This window comes from Salvelinus fontinalis, chromosome 5 (genome assembly GCF_029448725.1).
Source record: "Salvelinus fontinalis isolate EN_2023a chromosome 5, ASM2944872v1, whole genome shotgun sequence".
Lineage (NCBI taxonomy): Eukaryota > Metazoa > Chordata > Actinopteri > Salmoniformes > Salmonidae > Salvelinus > Salvelinus fontinalis.
Window position 1 is genome coordinate 17,761,358 of NC_074669.1, and position 24,922 is coordinate 17,786,279.

At 41.7% G+C, this 24,922-nt stretch overlaps 2 protein-coding genes across 3 annotated transcripts in view; both read left to right on the plus strand.

The window, feature by feature from the left end:
* LOC129855243 (glypican-5-like) overlaps positions 1-4,197 on the plus strand; it is a 149,761-nt gene extending 145,564 nt beyond the window's left edge. For both annotated transcript variants that reach the window (XM_055922675.1, XM_055922676.1), the window contains one exon: positions 2,057-4,197. In XM_055922675.1, coding sequence (XP_055778650.1) covers positions 2,057-2,247 — 191 coding nt within the window. In that variant the 3' untranslated portion in view covers positions 2,248-4,197. The remainder of the gene's footprint in view (positions 1-2,056) is intronic.
* A 13,738-nt stretch (positions 4,198-17,935) lies between these two features.
* Positions 17,936-24,922, plus strand: part of LOC129855244 (glypican-1-like) — a 67,479-nt gene continuing 60,492 nt past the window's right edge. Inside the window, exon 1 of the mRNA XM_055922678.1 lies at positions 17,936-18,567. Within this exon, the coding sequence (XP_055778653.1) occupies positions 18,411-18,567 (157 nt within the window). The 5' untranslated portion in view covers positions 17,936-18,410. The remainder of the gene's footprint in view (positions 18,568-24,922) is intronic.

The following is a 24,922-nucleotide window of genomic DNA, read 5'->3' on the forward strand; positions in this document are numbered from 1 at the left end:
TTCGGTTTTGTATTTTGTTGTTTTGTCGGAGTTCAGTATTAAAAATCATGAACACTTTCCACGTTGCGCTTTGGTCTCATTCATCTAATGACGGACGTGACAGGGGGAGAGCTTTGTATGCATCTATATGTGTGGAGTAAAGGTGGTCTATAGTTTTTTTCCTTTGGTTGAACATGTGACATGCAGGTAGAAAGGATGTACAACGGATTTTAAGTTATTCTGTGACAGAGTTGTTTTCACGTATTTACTGTATACATTCATGTTTTGTCTCCCTGTTTTGTGTGTGTTACCTGTCAGTAGCAATGGAGGCTCCTCAGAGGAGGAAGGGGAGGACCATGCTCCTCAGTGAATTTCATACAAATAAAAATGGGAAAACATTGAAAAAGTTACCCTTTCTAGATAGAACTATACTAAATATATTCGCATGTCACCAAATAATTGATTAAAACACTGTTTTGCAATGAAGGTCTACAGTAGCCTCAACAGCACTCTGTAGGGTAGCACCATGGTGTAGCCGGAAGACAGCTAGCTTCTGTCCTCCTCTTGGTACGTTGACTTCAATACAAAACCTTGGAGGCTCGTTTCTCACCCCCTTCCATAGACTTACACAGTAATTATGAACACTTCCGGATGACGTCCTCCAACCTATAAGAGCTCTTGCAGCATGAACTGACATGTTGTCCACACAATCAAAGAATCAGAGAATGAATCTAGTTCTGAAAGCATAAGCTACAGTTAGCTAGCACTGCAGTGCATAAAATGTGGTGAGTAGTTGACTCAAAGACAGAGAAAGACAATAGTTTAACAGTTTTCAAATACATTTTTTCAAAAATGAAGGAGAAGCAAGAGAGAGAGAAAGAGAGAGATTTCGTAAAATGTTTTCACTTTCAGTTTCATTTCCTTAGCTAGCAAATGCAGCTGGCTAGTTTAGTTACTCAAACACCTGGCTCAAACAGAGGGATGCTATGTTAGCTAGCTGGCTATGACTATCCAACACAACACTGGAACTCTTCCAAGTCAAGGTAAGCTTTTGGTTTTATTAATTTATTTATACCGGGGCCCGCCGGTCTAACTGCTTACTGACTATAAACTGTAACGTTTCTGCATGATTGTAGCGGGTTTACTAACACATTAGTTCTATTAGCTATGTTGACTAGGTCATTACTTTAGCTAATATAGCTAATGATGTAGGCTGTGGGTATCGGTTATGACATGGTTTGGCTTGAAACGTTTTTCCGCCTGGTCACATACAGCAGATGTGTTGTTCATTGAAGTCCACAAACGAAGGGAAAAGGTGAGAACAGGAGAGTGCATAGAGGCTAGAATGAATACAACGTGGCTGCTATGAAAGTGAACTGTGTTTATGCATGATCTGTGGTGTATTCATTTTGCCGATTCTGTTGAAAAACATTTCTTAAACGGAAGCAAACAAAAAGGGGATAAAAATATCAGAATTTGTCCAGTAGAAACTCTTGTTTGCAACTGTTGGACTAATGATTACATCCTAGATAAGCTAGATACAGGCAAGAGTCTGCAAGGCGGAATTGAATGTGTCACTGTCTGTCCATGTGTCACTGTCTGTCATCTCAAATTTCTCTCTCAACCTGTGTGCACTTACGTTGTAAACTTTCTTTAATAGGCTAGGTTGTAGCAACCTCATGATGGGTATAGGGAAATTTGAGTATCATGTAGTATCCTAAACCTATCTACATTACATTGAACTGGGTGAATGGAATATGAATGACAATCATCCAAAATGCTGTAATAGAAATAAGGCCATGCTCATGAAAAAAAAAAAATATTCCTCCCTCATCATAAACGGCACTGACCGCCACTGGTCAGTAGCAAGTGCAAGGTTTTGTAGATCTCCTGGAACAGAGCTGTGTGTTTGTGTATGTGTGTGTGCGCACAAAAGCCTGTGTGTGTCTGTCTTTGTGTTTTAGGATACCTCACTCGCTCTGTCTTTATCTCTACATCGTGTCGTTCTTTCCCTCTCTACCTCTTTGTCTTGACAGCAGCAGCTCTCTCTGGTTTCTCTCTCTGTCTCCCTCTGCAGATGAGAGAGTGGACGTGGCCAGCACTCATGTTCCTTTTGGGAAGAGCCCAGCAGTCAGGGAGCCCCCATGGCACGTCCCCACTGCCCAACCCCCACCACAGGTAGCTGTGAGAGCTGCGGGTCACACCCCAACACCCCACCCAGCTATCACCATCACCCTCATCCTCCTGTCTGCCCTGGCGTTACCATGACACCCACTCTGAAACCCCCTCCGCTAATCACACCGACTGAGCACACATGAGAGGTGGGGAGCATTCACAAGAAGGAAAAGCAAGAAGAGGAGGATGAGAAAAAGGACAAGAGGAGGAGCTCGCCAGCGAACCTGTTGCTTTCCCTCAGCTGCTCCCTGATTGTTAGTGGGAGCCGGGCTGCATGGCTGTGTTTGTGCGATGTAGGATGTGTCTAATAAAATCTCTCTATCTCTCTCTCCCTTGCTGCCTTCTCCACTGCTGCCTTCTCCACTGCTTTTTCCTCACTGCCTCCTCCTCTCTGGTTCTCTGGACTGCCTGGTCTGTTGACCATCAGACGTGGCCAGCTACACATCCCACTGCTCTCTAGTAGGGACAACCATGGTTCTGGTGGTTCTCCTGTGGTCCTTAGATTTAGGATCAGTAAAGTTCACAAACAGTGCAGAACTGAAGAATGTAATCAGGCCCTAAAAAGACATCATCTCTCCTCACCTCTCTACACGCAACGTCAACCGTCATGTTCTCTGGGGTCTCTCCATTTGTTACTTAGTTTGCATTTGATTATGCCACCTGTTAATAGTCACCGAGCATACTATACATGTTTATATGGTCCCATGTGGGACTTAGATTGTGTATTCATGTGTGTGTATTTGTTTGTGTGTGTTTATTTACCTATATTTACGTCTACATGTACAGTGTCATGAAAAAGTATTTGCCCTTTTCTGATTTTCTCTATTTTTGCATATTTTTGATACTGAATGTTATCAGATCTTCAACCAAAAGCTAATGTTAGATAAAGGGAACCTGAGTTTAGAAATAACAAAAAAAATTATACTTAATTCATTTATTTAATGAACAAAGTTATGCAACACCCAATTCCCCTGTGTGAAAGGTAATTGCCCCCTTAAACTCAATAACTGGTTCTGCCACCTTTAGCTGCAATGACTGCAACCAGATGCTTCCTGTAGTTGTTGATCAGTCTCTCACATCGCTGTGGAGGAATGTTAGCCCACTTTTGCATGCAGAACTGCTTTAATGCAGCGACATTTGTGCGTTTTCAAGCATGAACTGCTTGGTTCAAGTCCTGCCACAACATCTCAATAGGGATTAGCTCTGGACTTTGACTAGGCCATTCCAAAACTTACAATTTGTTGCATTTTAGCCATTTTCATGTAGACTTGATTGTGTGTTTTTGGATCATTGTCTTACTGAATGACCCAGCTGCACTTCAGCTTCAGCTCACAGACGGATGGCCTGACATTCTCCTGTAGGATTCTCTGATACAGAGAAGAATTCATGGTTCCTTCTATTAAGGCATGTCGTCCAAGTCCTGAGGCAGCAAATCATCCCCAAACTATCACACTACCACCTCTATGCTTGACCGTTGGTATGAGGTTCTAACTGTGGAATGCAGTGTTTGGTTTTTGCCAGGCATAACAGGACCCATGTTGTCCAAAAAGTTGACTAAAGTAAAAAGCACATGGAAGCACCTGGATGAATATCAAGACTCTTGGAAGAATGTTCTATGGATAGATGATTTAAAAGTATAACTTTTTGGACGCCATCCGTCTGTGAGCTGAAGCTGAAGTGCAGCTGGGTCATTCAGTAAGACAATGATCCATGTAATTGTTGTGTTATTTGTTCACTCAGGTTCCTTTGATCTAATATTAAGTTTTAGTTGAAGATTTGATAATTCATTATTAAAAATATGCAAAAGTAGAGACAAATACAAAGGGGGAAAATACTTTTTCACGGCACTGTATGTGTTTCTTTACTTATAATTTTCTTTCATTTCAAAACTTGTAATAATGGCTTGTACAGTACTAGAACTGACCTATTAGACAAATGTAAATACACATATTTATGTAAATATACAGTTTGTACTGTATAAGGATAGGATGACAAGGGGTTAATTGGAGTTGTTGCTGTGGAAATATAAACTTCACCATATTATTTTGCCTGTGTGTTTTGATTGGCCAAAGCCCGAAAATATGTTCCCACACACTGACATCCTAGTTAACCTGCATCCATTGCATCAAGATCACCTCTATAATTAGGGAAAGTGTATACATGTATATATTTGAAGTCGCACACAATGCTAATTCATCTATGTTACATTTTTTATTACAGAAGTTGCTCACTTTAAAGGGATGCTGCAAACACCTCCACCCTGCATGACATTTCAGGTTTACCGATGAGCAAGTGTGTTTAACCTAGCCTAGTAAGGAAACAATAGCTGCATAAACAAATCGCCTACAACTCAATACAGACCCCACATGAAAAAATACAACAGTTCACTATAGAATACTACACTATAGAATTCTATATTAAACTGTATTATATTTTAGAATACTATACTACACACTAGATATTATCACGTTAGCCGATGTGATATGTATTGCGATTTTTACGATTCTCACGATTCTATATGTATTGCGATTCGATACTGTGATTTTATTACAATTCGATGTTCCAAACATATTGCTTACCATATATCTGCTGCAGATGGTCAAGAGAGAGCCATGAGAAAATGAGTTTCATCAGTCATGGAAATAAAAGTGCTGAATACAAATTGGCTCCCTATTTAAAAAAGAAGATGGGGAACAAGTTATGAAGGAAAAACACTGGAGTTTTGGTGCAGGTACAGCCAACTAGCGCATAAATAATACTGCAATATTGTCAAAACGATACTATATATATCGTCAAAAATAATATCCCGATATGTAACAATATCGATTTTGTCCACCATCACTACTACACACTGTAGTATCCCTCGATCATGTGTAGTACTTACTATGGAATGTTGTAGTACACTGTAAAATACTAAAGTAGATACTACAGTATCCACAAAAAAACACTGTAGTAAATACTACATTAATGTCCGCAAAAACACTACCCCTTTTTAAACTATAGTAAATACTACAGTATCTTATTTGCATATACCCTGCCCATTCCCCTCCCCCATATCTGCAAATTCCCCTTCACCATATCGCAATTTTTCTCACCCATAAATGAGAAACCTACATTCCATTTATAGACCATACAGTATATTGTGTTCCCTACAGGTTATTGTTCCCTACTATCCGTTCAGACCCCAGTCCTACCTACCTACAGGTTATGGAAAATGTGCTCTTTTAGTATTTCTCCAGTTTCCTGAAGGGGAAAGCCTCCACTTCTATGTAAAAGATAATAAGACAAAAACACTACAGTAAATACTACAGTAATGTCCGCGACAGCACTACAGTAAATACTACAGTATAGTACAGTCCGCAAAAAACTACATTAATTACTTCAGTATATGCTACAGTTCTTTTACTATACTATAGTTTACTGTAAATACTACAGCAAATACTACAGTGAATACTACAATAAAGTCTGAAAAAAGACTACAGTGAATACTATAGTATTTATACCGTAGTATACTTAAGCAATACGTATACTTATGGTATATGACCAATATACCATGGCTAATGACCGACACAACGCGGTACCTAGATACTGCCTGTAGCCGTGTATATTGGCCATATACCACAAACCCCTGAGGTGCCTTATTGCTGGTTACCAAAGTAATTAGAGCAGTAAAATTAAATGTTTCGTCATACCCGTGGTATACCACAGCTCTCAGCCAATCAGCATTCAGGGCTCGAACCACCAAGTTTATAATATAGTATTTTTTTAGGTGCGACCCCATGAACTCCATATCTATCCATGTGGCTTTGAGCTGTTACTGGGAGACAGATTGTCCAATATTCTGCTATACTGGACAGCCATGTACCCTGTGGCTCCCCTGTTGTTCTGAATGCCAGGTCCAGTGGTACATCATGTACCTCACCACTTCTTCTACACTGCTTCTATACTCCTTTCAATGTCAATGTTATGATATGATGTGATCTTGCTTTGCAACCCCTTTAAAATGCTGTAAATGTTCAGAGCCATGTGACTGGCGACAGGACTGATATACTAGACTGGCCCTTTATCTTAAACAGATGGAGCCTTTGTCTGTAGACTCGCATGGACATTTAATAAACATATAACAGTCAACCTGACCATGATGTGCCAGTCTCTCTTTGCTCTCTTTGAGATCGTGTGAGATTGCATGAAAGACTCTGATTTGTTTTCCTCTAACTGTTCAAAGTGTTTGTCGAGGTACTTAGCCAAGCTGTTCCTGAAATAGTGTGGTGAGTAAGCACGTGTCATTTCCGTCATAGTCATGCCTAGCCAAACCATCAATCTGTGAACAATATCATTATTTTCTCACCAACTATGACAGTGTTTAATTTCCAACTCCTGTCCAGTACCCCCAACAGCACATGTTTAATGTAGCCACAGACAAGCACACCCGATTCAACTAATGATCATACCCTGGTTCTGTTGGTGGTTCTAGAGGACTGGAGTTAGGAAAGACTGCACTATGAGACAGTGCCCTTGCAGTATTGATATGAATATTGATAAAGGAAGTTGAATCTTGTATGACGAGACGATCAGGGAAAATTTTCAGGGATTTTCTACAGTATATTTCCAGTACTGTGCTGGTGATTCTGCATTGATTTGCCAAATAGTGCATGTCTGTGTTGATTCTGCCACTTTGTGCCTCTTGAGCTAAGCTGGGCTGGGCAGGGCAGGACTGGGCTGGGCAGGCTGCCGCTGCTCATTGCCCTCTGGCCCTTCACCGGATTACTGTGATTGGATTGGCAACGGCTGCTGCCAAGCCCCACAAGCTAGAGCCAATCACTGCCCTGCTGGATAATAAATACATCTCTCACTGAATACCAAGTAACCAGTGAGGCAGAACCCACACCACAAGGAGAGACAGACAGAATGCTGGTTTCGTGTGCGTGAGCGTCCAAGTGCGCCATCGCGCGCATGTTGATTTTGTCCACCCACACCAGACACGATCAGGACACGCTGGTTGGAATATCAAAACAAACTCTGAACAAACTATATTAATTTTGGGACAGGTCCAAAAGCATTAAACATTTAAGGCAATTTAGCTAGCTAGCTTGCTGTTGCTAGCTAATTTGTCCTGGGATATAAACATTGGGTTGGTATTTTACCTGAAATAAACAAGGCCCTCTACTCCGACAATTAATACACAGATAAAATGGTAAACCGAGTTTGTTTATAGTCATCTCTCTTCCTTCAGGGTTCTTCTTTTGGCTTTATATGGCAGTTGGCAACCAACTTAAAGGTGCATTACCACCACCAACTGGATTGGAGTGTGGACCTCTTGGGTATATCACCCACTTGGGTATATACTCCTAAAAACCAATGAGGAGATGGGAGAGGCCGGACTTACAGCGCGTCAAGCATTACAAATAAAGCCGAGTTCTACTTTAGCGCCTAGCTACGCAGACATTCGGAGTGCAATGACTGAATAACATGTATGTGTACATTCCTTTTGTAGCACTTGCGTACACGACGGCGAGTGGTGTGGTCAGCATGTTAGAGTAGGTCAAAGTGCAACTGTGCGTGGTCTGACAAGTATATAACTTACCCAAGTTTGATCAAATTCACAAATGCTACAAAAACCTTGAATCTCGAAGGTGAAATCCGATTCCGACTTGTTATGAAACACATAAAGGCAGATTTTAAATTTTTTATTTATGCCAATGCTTCAACTCAAGAGGTTATCTTAACATCTGATTTCTGTGACACCATGGCTTGTACCCTGATGAAGACAGCTTGCCTGTCGAAACGTTGGTAATTAAATATTTTTGCATCTGAGCTCCTAGAGTGTGCGGCTCTCCTTTATTTTCTAGTTTTCTACTCCGCTAGCCAGCACCTCGCCTACATAGGTGTGCGTTTCTTTTTTCTTCTAGATGGACCTGGAGCTTGGCCAAAACCACCAACTGTCCTATCCCGGCCAGGTCACATACAGTTGAAGTCGGAAGTTTACATACACTTAGGTTGGAGTCATTAAAACTCATTTTTCAACCACTCCACAAATTTCTTGTTAACAAACTATAGTTTTGGCAAGTCGGTTAGGACATCTACTTTGTGCATGACACAAGTCATTTTTCCAACAATTGTTGATAGACACATTATTTAACTTATAATTCACTCTATCACAATTCCAGTGGGTCAGAAGTTACACTAAGTTGACTGTGCCTTTAAACAGCTTGGAGAATTCCAGAAAATGATGTCATGGCTTTAGAAGCTTCTGATAGGCTAATTGACATAATTTGAGTCAATTGGAGGTGTACCTGCGGATGTATTTCAAGGCCTACCTTCAAACTCAGTGCCCCTTTGCTTGACATCATGGGAAAATCAAAAGAAATCAGCCAAGACCTCAGAAAAAAATGGTATCCCTCCACAAGTCTGGTTCATCCTTGGGAGCAATTTTTAAACACCTGAAAGTACCACGTTCATCTGTACAAACAATAGTACGCAAGTATAAACACCATGGGACCACACAGCCATCATACCGCTCAGGAAGGAGACGCGTTCTGTCTCCTAGAGATGAACGTACTTTGGTGCGAAAAGTGCAAATCAATCCCAGAACAACAGCAAAGGACCTTGTGAAGATGCTGGAGGAAACAGGTACAAAAGTATCTATATCCACAGTAAAACGAGTCCTACATCGACATAATCTGAAAGGCCGCTCAGCAAGGAAGAAGCCACTGCTCCAAAACCGCCATAAAAAGCCAGACTATGGTTTGTAACTGTACACGTGGACAAAGATTGTACTTTTTGGAGAAATGTCCTCTGGTCTGATGAAACAAAAATATAACTGTTTGGCCATAAAGACCACCGTTATGTTTGGAGGAAAAAGGGGGAGGCTTGCAAGCCTAAGAACACCATTCAAACCGTGAAGCACGGGGGTGGCAGCATCATGTTGTGGGGGTGCTTTGCTGCAGGAGGGACTGGTGCACTTCAAAAATAGATGGCATCATGAGGATGGAAGATTATGTGGATATATTGAGGCAACATCTCAAGACATCAGTCAGGAAGTTAAAGCTTGGTCGCAAGTGGGTCTTCCAAATGGACAATGACCACAAGCATGCTTCCAAAGTTGTGGCAAAATGGCTTAAGGACAACAAAGTCAAGGTATTGGAGTGGCCATCACAAAGCCCTGACCTCAATCCCATAGAAAATGTGTGTGCTGAACTGAAAAAGTGTGTGTGAGCAAGGAGGCCTACAAACCTGACACAAGCTCTGTCAGGAGGAATGGGCCAAAATTCACCCAACTTATTGTTGGAAGCTTGTGGAAGGCTACCCAAAACGTTTGACCCAAGTTTAACAATTTAAAGGCAATGCTACCAAATACTAATTCAGTGTATGTAAACTTCTGACCCACTGGAAATGTGATGAAAGAAACAAAAGCTGAATTAAATAATTCTCTCTACAATTATTCTGACATTTCACATTCTTAAAATAAAGTGGTGATCCTAACTGACCTAAAACAGGGATTTTTTACTAGGATTAAATGTCAGGAATTGTGAAAAACAGAGTTTAAATGTATTTGGCTAAGGTGTATGTAAACTTCAGACTTAAACTGTAGTTCATGTTGGCTCAGCTTCATTAGCCTATTGAATTCAGTAAGAAAGATTGAATAGGATTTAGCTTGCAGTTGCCCATAATGGGTTCACACTTTCTAATGCTGATATAGTCTCATGGTGCTCTCTAATAACGCTCCATTAATAGCAGGGATTCCTCCAGTCAGGGAGAGGTGGGGATCAGCGGAGCTAACGGTTGAGCTGCCTCTCTCTGCCAGGCCAGCAGCACAGAGCTATTTCAGAACCTCTCTCTGCCAGGCCAGCAGCACAGAGCTATTTCAGAACCTCTCTCTGCCAGGCCAGCAGCACAGAGCTATTTCAGGACCTCTCTCTGCCAGGCCAGCAGCACAGAGCTATTTCAGGACCTCTCTCTGCCAGGCCAGCAGCACAGAGCTATTTCAGGACCTCTCTCTGCCAGGCCAGCAGCACAGAGCTATTTCAGAACCTCTCTCTGCCAGGCCAGCAGCACAGAGCTATTACAGAACCTCTCTCTGCCAGGCCAGCAGCACAGAGCTATTTCAGAACCTCTCTCTGCCAGGCCAGCAGCACAGAGCTATTACAGAACCTCTCTCTGCCAGGCCAGCAGCACAGAGCTATTTCAGGACCTCTCTCTGCCAGGCCAGCAGCACAGAGCTATTTCAGGACCTCTCTCTGCCAGGCCAGCAGCACAGAGCTATTCCAGGACCTCTCTCTGCCAGATAGAGGCAGAGCAGAGCGCCATCCGGAGAGCCAGACCCAAAGGTTTCGAGCCCCCACTACCCCCAGCCCAGCCCCCTCTGACCTGAGCCCTGTCCTCCAGCCCCAAGACTTTCATCACCACGCTGCAGGAATGCACCACACACAGAGCCACAGAAACACACAAACGCATAGCCTATACAGTATGTAGATGTGTTGATTCCATATCTATCTTCATCGTCAGTCTACCACCCCTTTCATCTCTGTGGAGTCTAAAGCAGTGCATAAATGTGTGGGTTTGTACATGTGTGTGCGTGCACACAATCTGCACGAATGCACATATACATTATAGAGGGTTAAGCCTCACAGTTGCCCTGTTCATTCAGTTCAATTGGCGCTCATCCATCAAATGTGTGTTCGTAATTCGGTGTCTTAGCAGTGAGGGGCTGAGGGGATGGACTGAGGTTAGCAGCCTTATCCTGGGGGATAGTGGAGCATGAGAGGTCATCCATCATGGAGGAACGGTAAGGAGGGCAAAGGGCTTTAGTGGAGATCTCCCAGACTACTGGGTTTCACACTGATAGACCTGGCCCTGATGCCTAAACGTTGGTGCTGAAAGTGTACTGTTTAAAATCCAAATTCTGATGGATCACACAACAACAAATCAACTGTTAAAAGTATAATTCCAGGTGCCTCCCGAGTGGCGTAGCGGTCTAAGACACAGAATCGCAGCGCTAGAGGTGTCACTACAGACCTGGGTTCAATCCCAGGCTGTGTCGCAGCTGGGCCGCAACCGGGAGACCCATGAGCCTGCGCACAATTGGCCCAGCGTCGTCTGGGTTAGGGGATGGTTTGGCCAGCTGGGATGTCCTTGTCCCATCGCCCTCTAGCGACTCCTTGTGGCGGGCTGGGCGCATGCACACTGACTTCGGTCCCCAGTTGTACGATGTTTTTGAAAAACTAGATGATTACTTATTGGATTACATTTACATTTCCCCAATTACTTAAATTCAGCATTTAAAAAAAGGTGCAGGTTTAAATTTGTTGACCAGAAGTCAGAGACTACTACGATGACACACCAACTTTGTTTGTTTGATCCTTTCTGTCTTCTTCTAATGTCTCTTAAGAGGAAAGTCATCTCAAAGTAACTGAAAGTAATCAGATTACATTACTGAGATTGGGTAATCCCAAAAATTATATTACTGATTACAATTTAGGACAAGTAACTAGTATATGTAACAGATTACATTTAGAAAGTCATCTACCCAACTCTGGTCAGGAAGGAAGGGAATGTGTGGCTGGTAGTGCAGCTCTCTCCGTCTGCATGTGTGAAAATGACAGAGGCCACACTAGGATACACCTCTGTTTGCTCTCTCTGTCACCAGCTGTTTCAAATGTTACACCAGATTCACTGGCCACAATTCCATTACCATGACACGCTAAATCCGAATAAACACGCTAAATGTAATGAAGAGCATCTAACAGGCATTGTTTTGTAGTAGAGTGGCAGACAATGGCACACTATTGTTTTCAGGTTAGAGCAGATTCGTAAATTCTCACCATTCTGCTTCCAAACCAATCAGTCATGACTAAAGTCATTACCTTAACAGACCTAGCTAGAATGTCATGATCTTATCTTGACAAATTACTGCCATCAAATGGAATAGCAGACTATATATTATGAATATCTCTGGATTATCATCCTTAAAATCTTGTTGGGAATAATCCAGCATTTTCTGTTTTTGCATTGACATGCAAACAAAGTTCTTGGTATCCAACTATTTATTGAACATGACGTGTGAGATGTGCATGTGTTAGAATATTGGTCAACCACAAGAACCAGTCTGACGGAATAGTACACTCTGTGCAGCAGAATGTGTGAAATTAATCCGAGTTCCGTTTGCTTTTGGTTTGAAAGGTGCTTGTTAATGCTGCAATGCACTTAACCACTATATCCCACTGCAAAAAACAGGTTGACTCAATGTTATTTCCACACCATTTCAACCAAAAAATTAAATGTGATGACGTTGAATCAACCCAACTTTTAACCTAAATCCAATGACATATTGACATTTTTTGTTGATTCAACTCAACCAAATATAAATAAAAACTTGACATTGATATGACGTCTGTGTCCAGTGGGAAGGATGTTTCTCATGAGCATTTAAAAAAAACTTGAATGGCATCATGAATAGAAGCTGACAACAGAGAAAAACTTATTTTGGTGTTATGCAGCATAAATTAATGGATCCATGCATGTGAGGCATGTACAGTGATTGGACTATTCTGCTCCATTAAGCTCAGAAATGAGACTATGGGGCTGATCAAAATCAAATAAAAAAAATGTAATTGTATTTGTCACATGCACCGAATACAACGGGTGTAGACTTTAGTGTGAAATGCTTACTTACTAGCCCTTCCCAACGATGCAGAGTTAAAAAAACTAAAAAACTTAATAGTAACAGAAGAGTAATAAAATACACAAGAATGGAGTCACATACAGGGAGTACCAGTACCAGATCAATGTGCAGGGGCAGGGTAAAGTGACCAGGGATCAGGATAGATAATAATATGAGTAAAATAAAGAACAGAGTAGCAACAGCAAATTATGAATGTAAAAGTGTGTATGTGTGTGTGTGTGTATGTGTGTGTGTGTTGTGTCGGTATGCGTGTGCGTGTTGTGTGTGTGGGCGTTTGTAGTGTATGTGAAGGTGTGGGGGTTTTGCATGAGTGTGTGTATAGTGTGTATATACACTGAGAAAACAAAACATTAAGAACCCCTGCACTTTCTATGACACAGACTGACCAAGTGTACGCAGGTGAAAGCTATGATCCTTTATTGATGCCACTTATTAAATCCACTTCAATCAGTGTAGATGAAGGTGAGGAGACAGGTTAAAGGATGATTTTTAAGTCTTGAGACAATTGAGATAATGATTGTGTACGTGTGCCACAAGGTGCCAGGCACAACGGTTTGTGTCAAGAACTGCAACGCTACTGGATTTTTCACACTTTACAGTCTCTTGTGTGTATCAAGAATGGTCCACTACCCATAGGACATCCAGCAAACTTGGCACAACTGTGGGAAGTATTGGAGTCAAAATGGGCCAGCATCCCTGTGGAGCGCTTTTGACACCTTGTAGAGTCCATGCCCCAACAAACTGAGGCTGTTCTGAGGGCAAGGGGGGGGGGGGGGGCTCTTAATGTTTGGTATACTCACTGTATAGTGTACAGGATGGGACAAAGCACGCACCCCAGAAGGGCCCCCGTGTTGAGAGGCAGCATGGCGGAGGTGTTGTTGTCTACCAACACCACCTGGGGTCGACCCATCAGGAAGTCCAGGATCCAGTTGCAGAGGGAGGTGTTCAATCCCAGGGTGCTTGGTGATGAGCTTTGGAAGACACTTGCCAGCTGGTCTGCACATGCTCTGAGAACGCGCCCTGGTATTCCGTCTGGCCCGGAGTCTTTGCAAGTGTTAACCTGTTTAGAAGTTTTATTCACATCGGCCACGGAGAGCAAGATCCCACAGTCATCTGGAACAACAGGTGCTTTCAAGCAGGCTTCTGTGTTGTTTTCCTTGATGCGAGCATAAAAGGCATTCAGCTTGTTTGGAAGTTCTGTGTCACTGGGATTTTCCCTTTGTAATCCGTTATAGTCTGCAAGCCATGCCACATCCGACAATTCCACTTTCCTCCTATATATCAACCCATAAAAACAGAATGAACAAAAACGGCTTGGAAGCTCTAACCCTGTCAATTTGACTGGTAAACGTATGGGTACACTCGCAATGGCTGCCTGGTATTGTGATGCAATAATTTCCATGGTATTTTGGAATGTTATTTCAACTGATGCTGAATTGCCATGGAAATGTATGATGCTCATTCACATGATTCACATGATTTCTTTATTTTTACTATTTTTTACATTGTAGAATAATAGTGAAGACATCAAAACTCTGAAATAACACATATGGAATCATGCAGTAAACAAAAAAGTGTTAAACAAATCAAAATACCTATTCTGCAAAGTCGCCACCCTTTGCCTTGTTGACAGCTTTGCACACTATTGGTATTCTCTCAACCAGCTTCATGAGGTAGTCACCTGGAACGCATTTCAATTAACAGGTGTGCCTTGTTAAAAGTTAATTTGTGGAATTTCTTTCCTTCTTAATGCATTTGAGCCAATCAGTTGTGTTGTGACAAGGTATGGGTGGTATACAGAAGATATCCCTATTTGGTAAATACCAAGTCCATATTATGGCAAGAACAGCTCAAATAAGCAAAGAAAAACGAGAGTCCATCATTAGTTTACGACATGAAAATCAGTCAATACAGAACATTTAAAGAACTTTGAACTTTTCTTCAAGTGCAGTCCAAAAACCATCAAGCGCTATTATGAAACTGGCTCTCATGAGGGCCGCGACAGGAAAAGAAGACTCAGAGTTACCTCTGCTCAGAGGAGAAGTTCATTATAGTTACCAGCCTCAGAAATTGCAGCCCAAATAAATGCTTCACAGAGTTCAAGTAAAATACACATCTCAACATCAACTGTTCAGAGGAGACTGCGTGAATCAGGCCGTCATGATCAAATTTCTGCAATGAAACCACTATGGAGGAGGAGGTGTGCTTTGCTGGTGACACTGTCAGTGATTACTTTAGAATTTCACGGCACACTTAACCAGCATGGCTACCACAGCATTCTGCAGCGATACACCATCCCATCTGGTTTGCACTTAGTGGGACTATCCTCTGTTTTTCAACAGGACAATGACCCAACACACCTACGGGCTGTGTAATGGCTATTTGACCAAGAAGGAGAGTGATGGAGTCCTGGCCTCCACAATCACCCAACCTCAACCCAGTTGAGATGGTTTGAATTAGCTGGACCGCAGAGTGAAGGAAAAGCAACCAAAAGTGCTCAACATATGTGGGAACTCCTTCAAGACTGTTGGAAAAGCATTCCAGGTGAAGCTGGTTGAGAGAATACCAAGAGTGTGCAAAGCTGTCATCTAGGCAAAGGGTGGCTACTTTGAAGAATATCAAATCTAAAATATGGCATGGGTACACTCAAAATGTGGCTGCCACTCTCAGTCAGAGAGAGAGAGAGAGAGAGAGAGAGAGAGAGAGAGAGAGAGAGAGAGAGAGAGAGAGAGAGAGAGAGAGAGAGAGAGAGAGAGAGAGACTATAACTATAAACTAGAGAGAGAGACTATAACTATAAACTATAAACTATAAAAAATGTGCAGTTTTGGCAGCCAAATATGTGTCCTCCTGCCACAACCTGAGGGACAGCCAGTGAAAAATGCAAAGTAATATTGATAATATTTCCCATTTAGCTTAGTTTTGTTTTGTCTTTCATACCAGGTCATATGTCTTCTCAAGTCATATTGACACTGGTCTACTACTGTTGTGTAAATTTATTGTTGTTCGGATTAATATTGTTGTTGTAGTTGTTGTTAATGGTAATCCCATGTCCACTACTACTGTTATTATTGCTGTTGGTCCCACCATTTATTTATATATAAATATATATATATATTTTGTATATATATACATATATACATATATATTTGATTTTTATTTTTCAATATGTATACTTTGACAATGTAAGTAATAACGAACTTACCATGTCAATAAAGTCAATTGAATTGAATTGAATTGAGAGAGAGAGAGAGAGAGAGGGAGGGAACTCTGCCAATAGCTTTTCACTGACAAATATCAGTGCCTTGCCCTTTCTGTCTTCTAACTGTCTCGCTTTGTAGGGCTATGCAGCCTGGATGGGCATAACAGAGTAATAGACTAGACGTAACACTGTCCGGGACACTCAAATTAGTAAGGTATGTTGTGTTTGGTATGGTTATATAAAAGACAGAAGGTTACTTCTGAACCTTCTGAAAAAAAATGAAATTAAGGCTGTTGGTCGGGATGGATAGGTGGGCATTAAACGCGAACGTCAAGCAACCCAAAGGTTGCACGTTCGAATCTCATCCTGGACAAATTTAGCATTTTAGCTAATTAGAAACTTTGCAACACCTTAACACTTTTTAACTACTTTGCAACTACTTAGCATGTTAGCTAAGCCTAACCCTAACCTGGACATCCACAAATTAATACATACCATAAGAAACTTAACACATCATACTAATTGGAGTGTCCAGGATTTACATTTACTATGTTACATCTCTTCCTGAGTCCAGATTGGCCTACAGAATACAGTTCACACTTCTATCACACATGCATACAGACTATACACACAACCATGCAATCATGCACCCTCGCATGCACACCCAAGCATGCACACACACACACACACACACACACACACACACACACACACACACACACACACACACACACACACACACACACACACACACACACACACACACACACACACACACACACACACACACACACACACACACACACACACACACACACACACAGAGGGCTGTGTCCCAATCCACAACAACACCATGTTAATCCAGTACAGACCCTGGCAGGCTACACTGTAACAGGGATTACAGGTGGTTAGTGAGAGACTAAATGTGTCCCCTGTACATGTAATTACACTGTCATTTCACACATACAGCTTAGTGGCTGGTCAGACCTCCCACCCACCAACTCCCACCTCTCAGGCTTCTGTAGCCATCTTTGTGCCATGCAGGGAGATACGGCTGACAATCGGATTATATGCTTGGAAATTAGTGTGGATAGTACAGTAGGCCTATGTCAATGGGAATGTGTGTAGAGAATTAATGAAGACACTTCGTTCAGTGAAATTATGTGAGTTTTGCCATTGTGTTTTATGCACACCTGTGCGTAAAAAAATGTATTATGCACAGAACTCAAACAGATGAACAGAGAGTATTGTCCTATTGTGGTCATGGTACAGATGTAGGATCTAGATTTGAGACAGTATGCTACAACAGGAAAATAATTCTGCTGCAACAGAAAATCTCAATTACTACGTGGATTATAATGAATGGACATTTTTGTAGGGGTTGATACAATTTTTTGTAAGGGAAAGGCTGAAATTATAAGTGAAAATTACAAACTTCAGAGGCCTTTTTAACCTCAAATACGCTACAAGTTTTACATTTACTGCATTGTATGAAAGTTATACTGCAGGGTATACAAATAAAGAGCCTACATCTTTATCACATCCAGTAGCCTGGATGTGTGGTGATGATGATGTGGACTTTCAAGAGCCAACAGTGAATGCATTTGAGCTCATCTCCATAACGCGAAATCTCAAGTGATTTTTCTAGAATTATACACTTATTTTTCACCAAACAAATAGGTTTTGATTGTCTTTGGAAGAAAAGAATGATAAATCATAATATTAAAGGGCTGCACATTCGAAGTTGTTGATTTTGTTTTATGAATAAAAATGTATTTAAAAAAAAAAAACAGCAACAAAAAAAGAAAAAGAAAGAAAACAGAAGCGCACTGACCTGCAGGTGGTGCCATCCTCTGTTCTCCGCGGGGCGGCACCAAAACAGCAGCTCCGCATGAGTATCCCAGCGCGATTCCAATCCTATACTGGCTGTGCTACGTGCTCAGCTCACAACACTCGGGCTATTCTCCCTTACACATCTCCGATATTTGTAGAGTTCACCAGTTCCATACAGTTTCATCCAAGACTACTGTGACTGTTCACTGACAGTAGCAAAGCCTTTATTCCGTTTATTGGTGGATTTTGATACCACGTATTACAGTAATTAATTTTCGTTTTTTTAGAGCCGTTCTGCCTAGTAGACTCATCACTGCGAGGACTTGCTCATCTTGACAGTCACAGCGTCGTCACAGGACTCCGGGGAGCGCTGACAGATTGTTCAGCTGGTGTTTCCAGCTGTATCCTCCGCGCCAAAGCGAGATACACCGCCAAGGGAGGCTTTATCTACCGGTTGAATGTCATACGAGGCTTTGTAGGACTTATTTTAATTGTCTCGACTCGTTCTCTTTGATCTACACCTTGCTATTTGGTTGTCATTATGGATTTTCTCCAGGCTCTCATATTCCTTTGTCTATCTGCTATCCCGTTGTCGGCGGACAATGCGAGCAGTAAAGCCCGGAGCTGTTCGGATGTCCGACAGTTCTACAGCGGTAAAGGCTTCACTCTCAACGGGGTGCCACATACAGAGATATCTGGTAAGTAACGGCACATTTTCTAGCCATAATATTATATTTTTCAAGCAACTATTTAATTAAATAATTATATAAAATGTTATCATTTTGGTTTCCAGTGTAAAACATTTAAATTATGAACATAAGACACGATTGAGGGCAATAAGGAGGTGAGTGGTCAGCTGTTGTAGGCTTCTGTATCAACGGACAGCCTACTAGCACAATCTCCATGTGCAGCTAACTTGAGGAAGCCCCGAAGTTGCACACTTAATTTGAAAAGAGCTTCTCAAAGTGCTCTGGTGTCTTCACATAGGCCAGGGCCTGATATCAATGTATGACATTTAGATGTGGTACACTCTTAAAAAAGGTTTCCAAAGTTATATGGCTGTCCCCATAAGATAACCCTTTTGGGTTCCAGGTAGAACCCTTTTGGGTTTCAGGTAGAATAATTTTGGGTTCCACGTAGAATCCTTTTGGGTTCCACATAGAACCCTATGCAAAAATGGTTCTAAATGGAACCCAAACGGGTTTCACCTGGAACCAAAAGGGTTATACTTGGAACCAAAAAAATAGTTATTTAAAGGTTTCTCCTATGGGGACAGCCGAAGAAGCATTTTAGGTTGTAGATAGCACCTTTTTGTGTACAGAAAGATACTTTAAAAAAACATAATTATCAGTAGGCCTACTACAGGGGTGTCAAACTCATTTCCATGAAGGGCGTAGTGTCTGCGTGTTTTTGTTTTTTTCATTTCAATTAAGACCTAGACAACCAGGTGAGGGGAGTTCTTTATCAATTAGTGACCTTAATTCATCAATCAAGTACAAGGGATGAGCGAAAACCCGCAGACGCTCGGCCCTGTGTAGAATGAGGTTGACACGTGGCCTTTTACCTGCGAGTGCATCACTTGTTTTCAGTCACGTGGATAAAAGAAAGCATGGTATAACCAAGAGGCAAAGCATGGTAGGACATACATTCTATTTCAGGCTCAATATTCAATACAGTATTTGTTTTACTATTAACCATTTGTATGCTAATTGTATTTATGTACACTTTTAATTGTCCTGCCTGTTCCTTTAACCTTTGGACTTCTGTTCCCAGTGCTCTTTTCTATTAGACAAGGCCTCCCTCTTAACTGCCTCATCTGAACAAACAGTCCATCAGCAAAGATGACGTCATCACATACTCATATTGAATAGTGTCATGGTGTGATGTCATGGCTTGAACACAGTATGCTAAATTACTGAAATGTATGTTATATCTATATTCTGACATTCAATCTGACATTAAGTGAGTAGTAAACAGTTCATATTTCAGGATGGGTTATCAAAACAGCCATGGAGATGAAGATGCATCAAAAGAACAGTTTTCTCATCCAGCATCTGTTTTAGCCTGTTCCCCATGCAACGCATCATGTTCTGTCCCAGTGATTAGTGGCCAATGTCAGCCTTTGAATGAATCCATCCTTTGTAGTGGACTCTTTGTTGTATTATCCATAACTCATGCATAAGTATGCACATACACATGCATATGGGTGCACATGCACTCACACACACACACACACACACACACCCACCCACCTTTGCATTATTGCGGAGTTGTAATGGGTTTCTGAGTCTCCTGTTGGCTGTGGATTATGTACACAGAGCTAAGGTAGTAGGGGGATTGCCAGTGGGCTCTGCAGGGAATTTGAAGGTCACTTCATTCAGTCTCAATGATATTGTTAAAGCAAGGGGAAAACATTGAATATTCCCAGTGAGAACCATTCAATGTCTGCCATTTTTTTTTAATCTGCAAAACAAAACATTGGTTGCAGCTCAGGATTGGATAAAGATTGTAGTTTTTCATAACGTCCAGGAGAAAAGATCCTTTATATCTTCTATATCGATAATTTTTGTACACCTTACTTCCCTGTATGTGACCGTGGACTGGATAAAAAGCAAATATGTTCTGTAGATACTGATCTATGTTGTGCAAAATGTTAATTAAGTTTGCTGCGTGTAATTTTGCCTGATCTATGTATTTATTCTTACTAACATCTGTGATGACTGTAGCAATACCCAGCTGACAATGGTCCCTCAATGTTCACTGTTCAATGGATACTTCAATAATGTAATCCGTTTAGTTTCCTACGGTATCCTTAACAAAGAAAGGATTTTTATTTCCTCCATTCAGGTGGAAGCTATACACTGAGTATACAAAACATGAAGAAGACCTTCCTAATATTGAGTTGCAGGTTTTGTACACTCATTGTATGAGCGTGTGTGTGCGCACATTTTTTATTGAACCTTTATTTAACTAGGCAAGTCAGTTAAGAACAAATTCTTATTTAAAGCCTACTGAAATGTAACACCTCTCCCATCGAGGGTATTTCATTCATGAACATGGATTGCCCATCTCATTTTCTGTGGACACACCCATGTACTCATATGTCAGATGCTTGGCTGTACGGAAGTGGGTTCATGACTCCATGACCAGATTTCTCCATACCTCACCTGCGTTAGGGCATATTGTGTGTTGTGCCAGTGAGGTGAAAACAAACTCATAAAACATCAATAACATAAGGTTGGGTCTAATCCTGAATGCTGCTTGGTTGAAATTGCATTCCAGCTGGTGTCTATTTCACAAGTTACCAAAGGCTAAATCTATGACGTTAAAATGCCTAGTTTCTATCTGACTTCGCAATCCACTCTCTCATCAGCCCAGCCAGGCAATTTCTAAACTTGATCTCCACTATAAAAAGCATCTAGACATTATCTCACATTTCTTTTAGACTAACATTTAGTTTTCAACAGTGGAGATTTGTATAAACCTTGCTGTCTCTCTGACATTTGCAACATTGTTTCAATATTCAAATTTGATCTCCAGCTGTCCCATAGCAATTAACGTGTCGGGATAAGACAGACAGGTAGGTAGCTTTTCTCAACCCCTCGAAATCATGAATTAGCATAATTTCTATCAATAGAAAACAGGTTCGAACGAAACAAAGTGCAGCTAGTTTAAAGTCTTTCCAGCTTCAGTTTGAAGTGATTGTGTTAGTTGTGTTGTTGGCTAGCTCCTCTGAACAACAGTGTTTGACGAGAGAGCACATTTTCTATGCCAGCTGAAATCGCATTGATCATGATCATTAGATCATTGTTATCCAAATAAATGTCACTAGAAAACAGTTTAAACAAATGCAGCTACTGCGTTGTTATTCTGTCCTCACTGTTTGACATGACTGTAAGTCAGCCGTAGTTGGCTAGCTAGCAAGCACGTGATAAAAACGTTGCCAGCCAATATGGCAATGGAACATTTGGAATGAACGATTGGGGCGTGTCCTTAGACACAAAACAAAAAGACTGAACGACTGAGTCACGTCTCTGTGTTCAACAACCAAACCGATAGAATGAACGACCAGCTGGCTTAGATAACAACCATAGATTTATGTCTGGACTATATCTTGTGGAAGGATGAAATAGTACGAATAAATTCATCAAAATAATGTTTTTAATGAAAATATGTCAATCTTTATTTGAATATGTTGGTAACCCGTTGTATAAAAGTGATAATGTCCTCAAAGCTGGTGTTTTGAAGAATATATAGGCCCGATATATCGACTAAGTCTCGGGCCTAACAACACGCGTGCCAATATATCCTCCAAACACCGGCTTCTCGGGCATTATCACTTAAATATACTACATAGTGTGGGCCTTCAGATTACTGCTTCCCTCCCAGAGACCACGATGAATCATCAGACGACCATTGAAGTCAGACTCCAGATACAACCCTGATATTATAATGACTGGGTCGGACAGTCCAACATGTTTTTAGATGTTCCTTTATGTAACAGTATAACTTTAAACCGTCCCCTCGCCCCGACGCGGGCGCGAACCAGGGACCCTCTGCACACATCAACAACGGTTGCCCACGAAGCACGGTCGTTACCCATCGCTCCACAAAAGCTGCGGCCCTTGCAGAGCAAGGGGCAACCCTACTTAAAGTCTCAGAGCAAGTGACGTAACTGATTGAAATGCTACTAGCGCGTACCCGCTAACTAGCTAGCCATTTCACATCCGTTACACTCACCCCCCTTTCAACCTCCTCCTTTTCCGCAGCAACCAGTGATCCGGGTCAACAGCATCAATGTAACAGTATAAATTTAAACCGTCCCCTCGCCCCGACACGGGCGCGAACCAGGGACCCTCTGCACACATCAACAACGGTTGCCCACGAAGCACGGTCGTTACCCATCGCTCCACAAAAGCCGCGGCCCTTGCAGAGCAAGGGGCAACCCTACTTAAAGTCTCAGAGCAAGTGACGTAACTGATTGAAATGCTACTAGCGCGTACCCGCTAACTAGCTAGCCATTTCACATCCGTTACATTTACATTGTTTACTTTCATCTACTTCAGTTGCATTCACTGAGGAAGACATCTGAAAGTTATTCTTGTTACAGTAGCACTGTGTTCAGCAAGTCAATGTGAGTTCCCTCTTCCTCAACTGCTACACAGTGAGACTCAACATCAGCCTTGTAGCCTGGCCCCGACTCCGAGCAGCTACTTTTCCCTGCAGAAATCAATAGACTTAATCACTGGTGTGATAAAGAGAGTTTCTCAGGCCCCTGAGCTCTGCTAGGTAATGAATCTCTCTCTGATGAGGAAACATGAATGCTGCTTTTCACCTGAGCCACATAGAAATATACTGGCTCTGCTTTTCACTGCTACTGAGAAGAACTACTGGACAGAAAATAAATAATAAACACATAATCATCTCATATCTGTGGTTCCCATTAGTTGGTCCTCAACACCTATGCATTATGTGCAGAGCGTTAAATAAACAATATAAGATTGTTGTGTTGTCCGTGCTGATGAGCTGGTGCTGGCTTGGCTTCAGGCCAGGTTCCGTTATTCTTCTAGGTTCAGTTGAGGTTTGACAGTTACTCTTGTTAGGCTTCGCCCGCTTATCAGTATTCACTGTAGGCCTACCCTGTGTGTGTTCATCACAGTCAATTGATGCACTGAGATTTAGCAACGTTTTTGAATAATTTACAGGGAAACCTGACCGCAGCCCTTACATTTTGAGTTTTTCCCTCCTCACCCAATTAGCTTAGCACTGAGCGTGAAGCCTGGGAGGGAAGTGATCTGAAGGGGAAGGAAGTGACAAGGTTCGACAGGGCAATCGTTATCTTGTACTCTGTCAGTGTCATGGTGGCACACTCTACTCATCACAATGCTCCCAGAGCCACTGCCTGCCTTCACATCCACTGTGAGAAACATGAGAGAGCTGAACGCATTGTGCTGAATGTTAATGGGTTTCGTTTGGCAAATTACCCTTAATGAAACATTCTCCTCCAACACTCGGGATGTCTTTTGAGTTCCTCAGTTGCCTAACACTCCAGACACAGCCAGGAGAAATATTACAGTGATAAGTAGAAGATCTATGGAAACTAATGTGTCCAAGTTTCTATGGAAACTTACTCTCTTGCACACTCTTCTCTATTGAAGTCAACAGTTTCACTCTCTTTAACACACCCTCCTCTCCCCTCTAGAGCATTGGTATTTTCCTTTGGTCTGCAGTTTTTCTTTTCTCCCTGTGTGTCTGTATACTGAGAAAGTGAGTGCCCTTTCACATTTCTGATACTCTCATTGAGGGTTTAAATATAGGGCTTTAGTCTAGGCCAGGGGTGTCAAACTAATTTTGCCCCGGGAGTCACATTTGTCCTCAACGAGGTCCAGAGGGCTGCACTGAAAATGTATAATATTTCCTAATCGTCAAAATTTGCAAAAAATAGTCCTCTATCCACCGATTTTGGAGTCGATGTTTGACACCCGTGGTCTAGGCTTTCCCAACTCTAACGTTCCATTGAACTGACTTAAACAGGATCACTCCCCACCTTCACACGGAAATAACATTTATTCAGAACAAAATAACAAAACCTGATACAAGATACTATAAGGAAAACAATCTGAAAGAGCATTGTATTCACACTTTTAGGAAATAACACTACGATTACAGCTTTACTGAACACAAATATAAATGCAACATGCAAGAATTTCATAGATTTTACTGAGTTACAGTTCATAGAAGGAAATCAGTGAATTGAAATTGTAAGGCGTCTAGGTGTAGCAGGTAAGGCGGAGTCAGGCGCGGGACACAGAGATGAGTAATAAACGTAACTTTACTCAAAAAAACAAATATTCCAAGAAGGAACATAATCAAGCTCACAAATGAGACCAACTTACAATGAACAAACCCCCCCAATGGGAATGGAAACCAGGTGTGTACAATGAAGACAAAACAAATGTAAAATGAAAAGTGGATCGGTGGCAGCTAGAAAACCGGTGACGTCGACCGCCAAACGCCGCCCGAACAAGGAGAGGGACCAACTTTGGCGGAAGT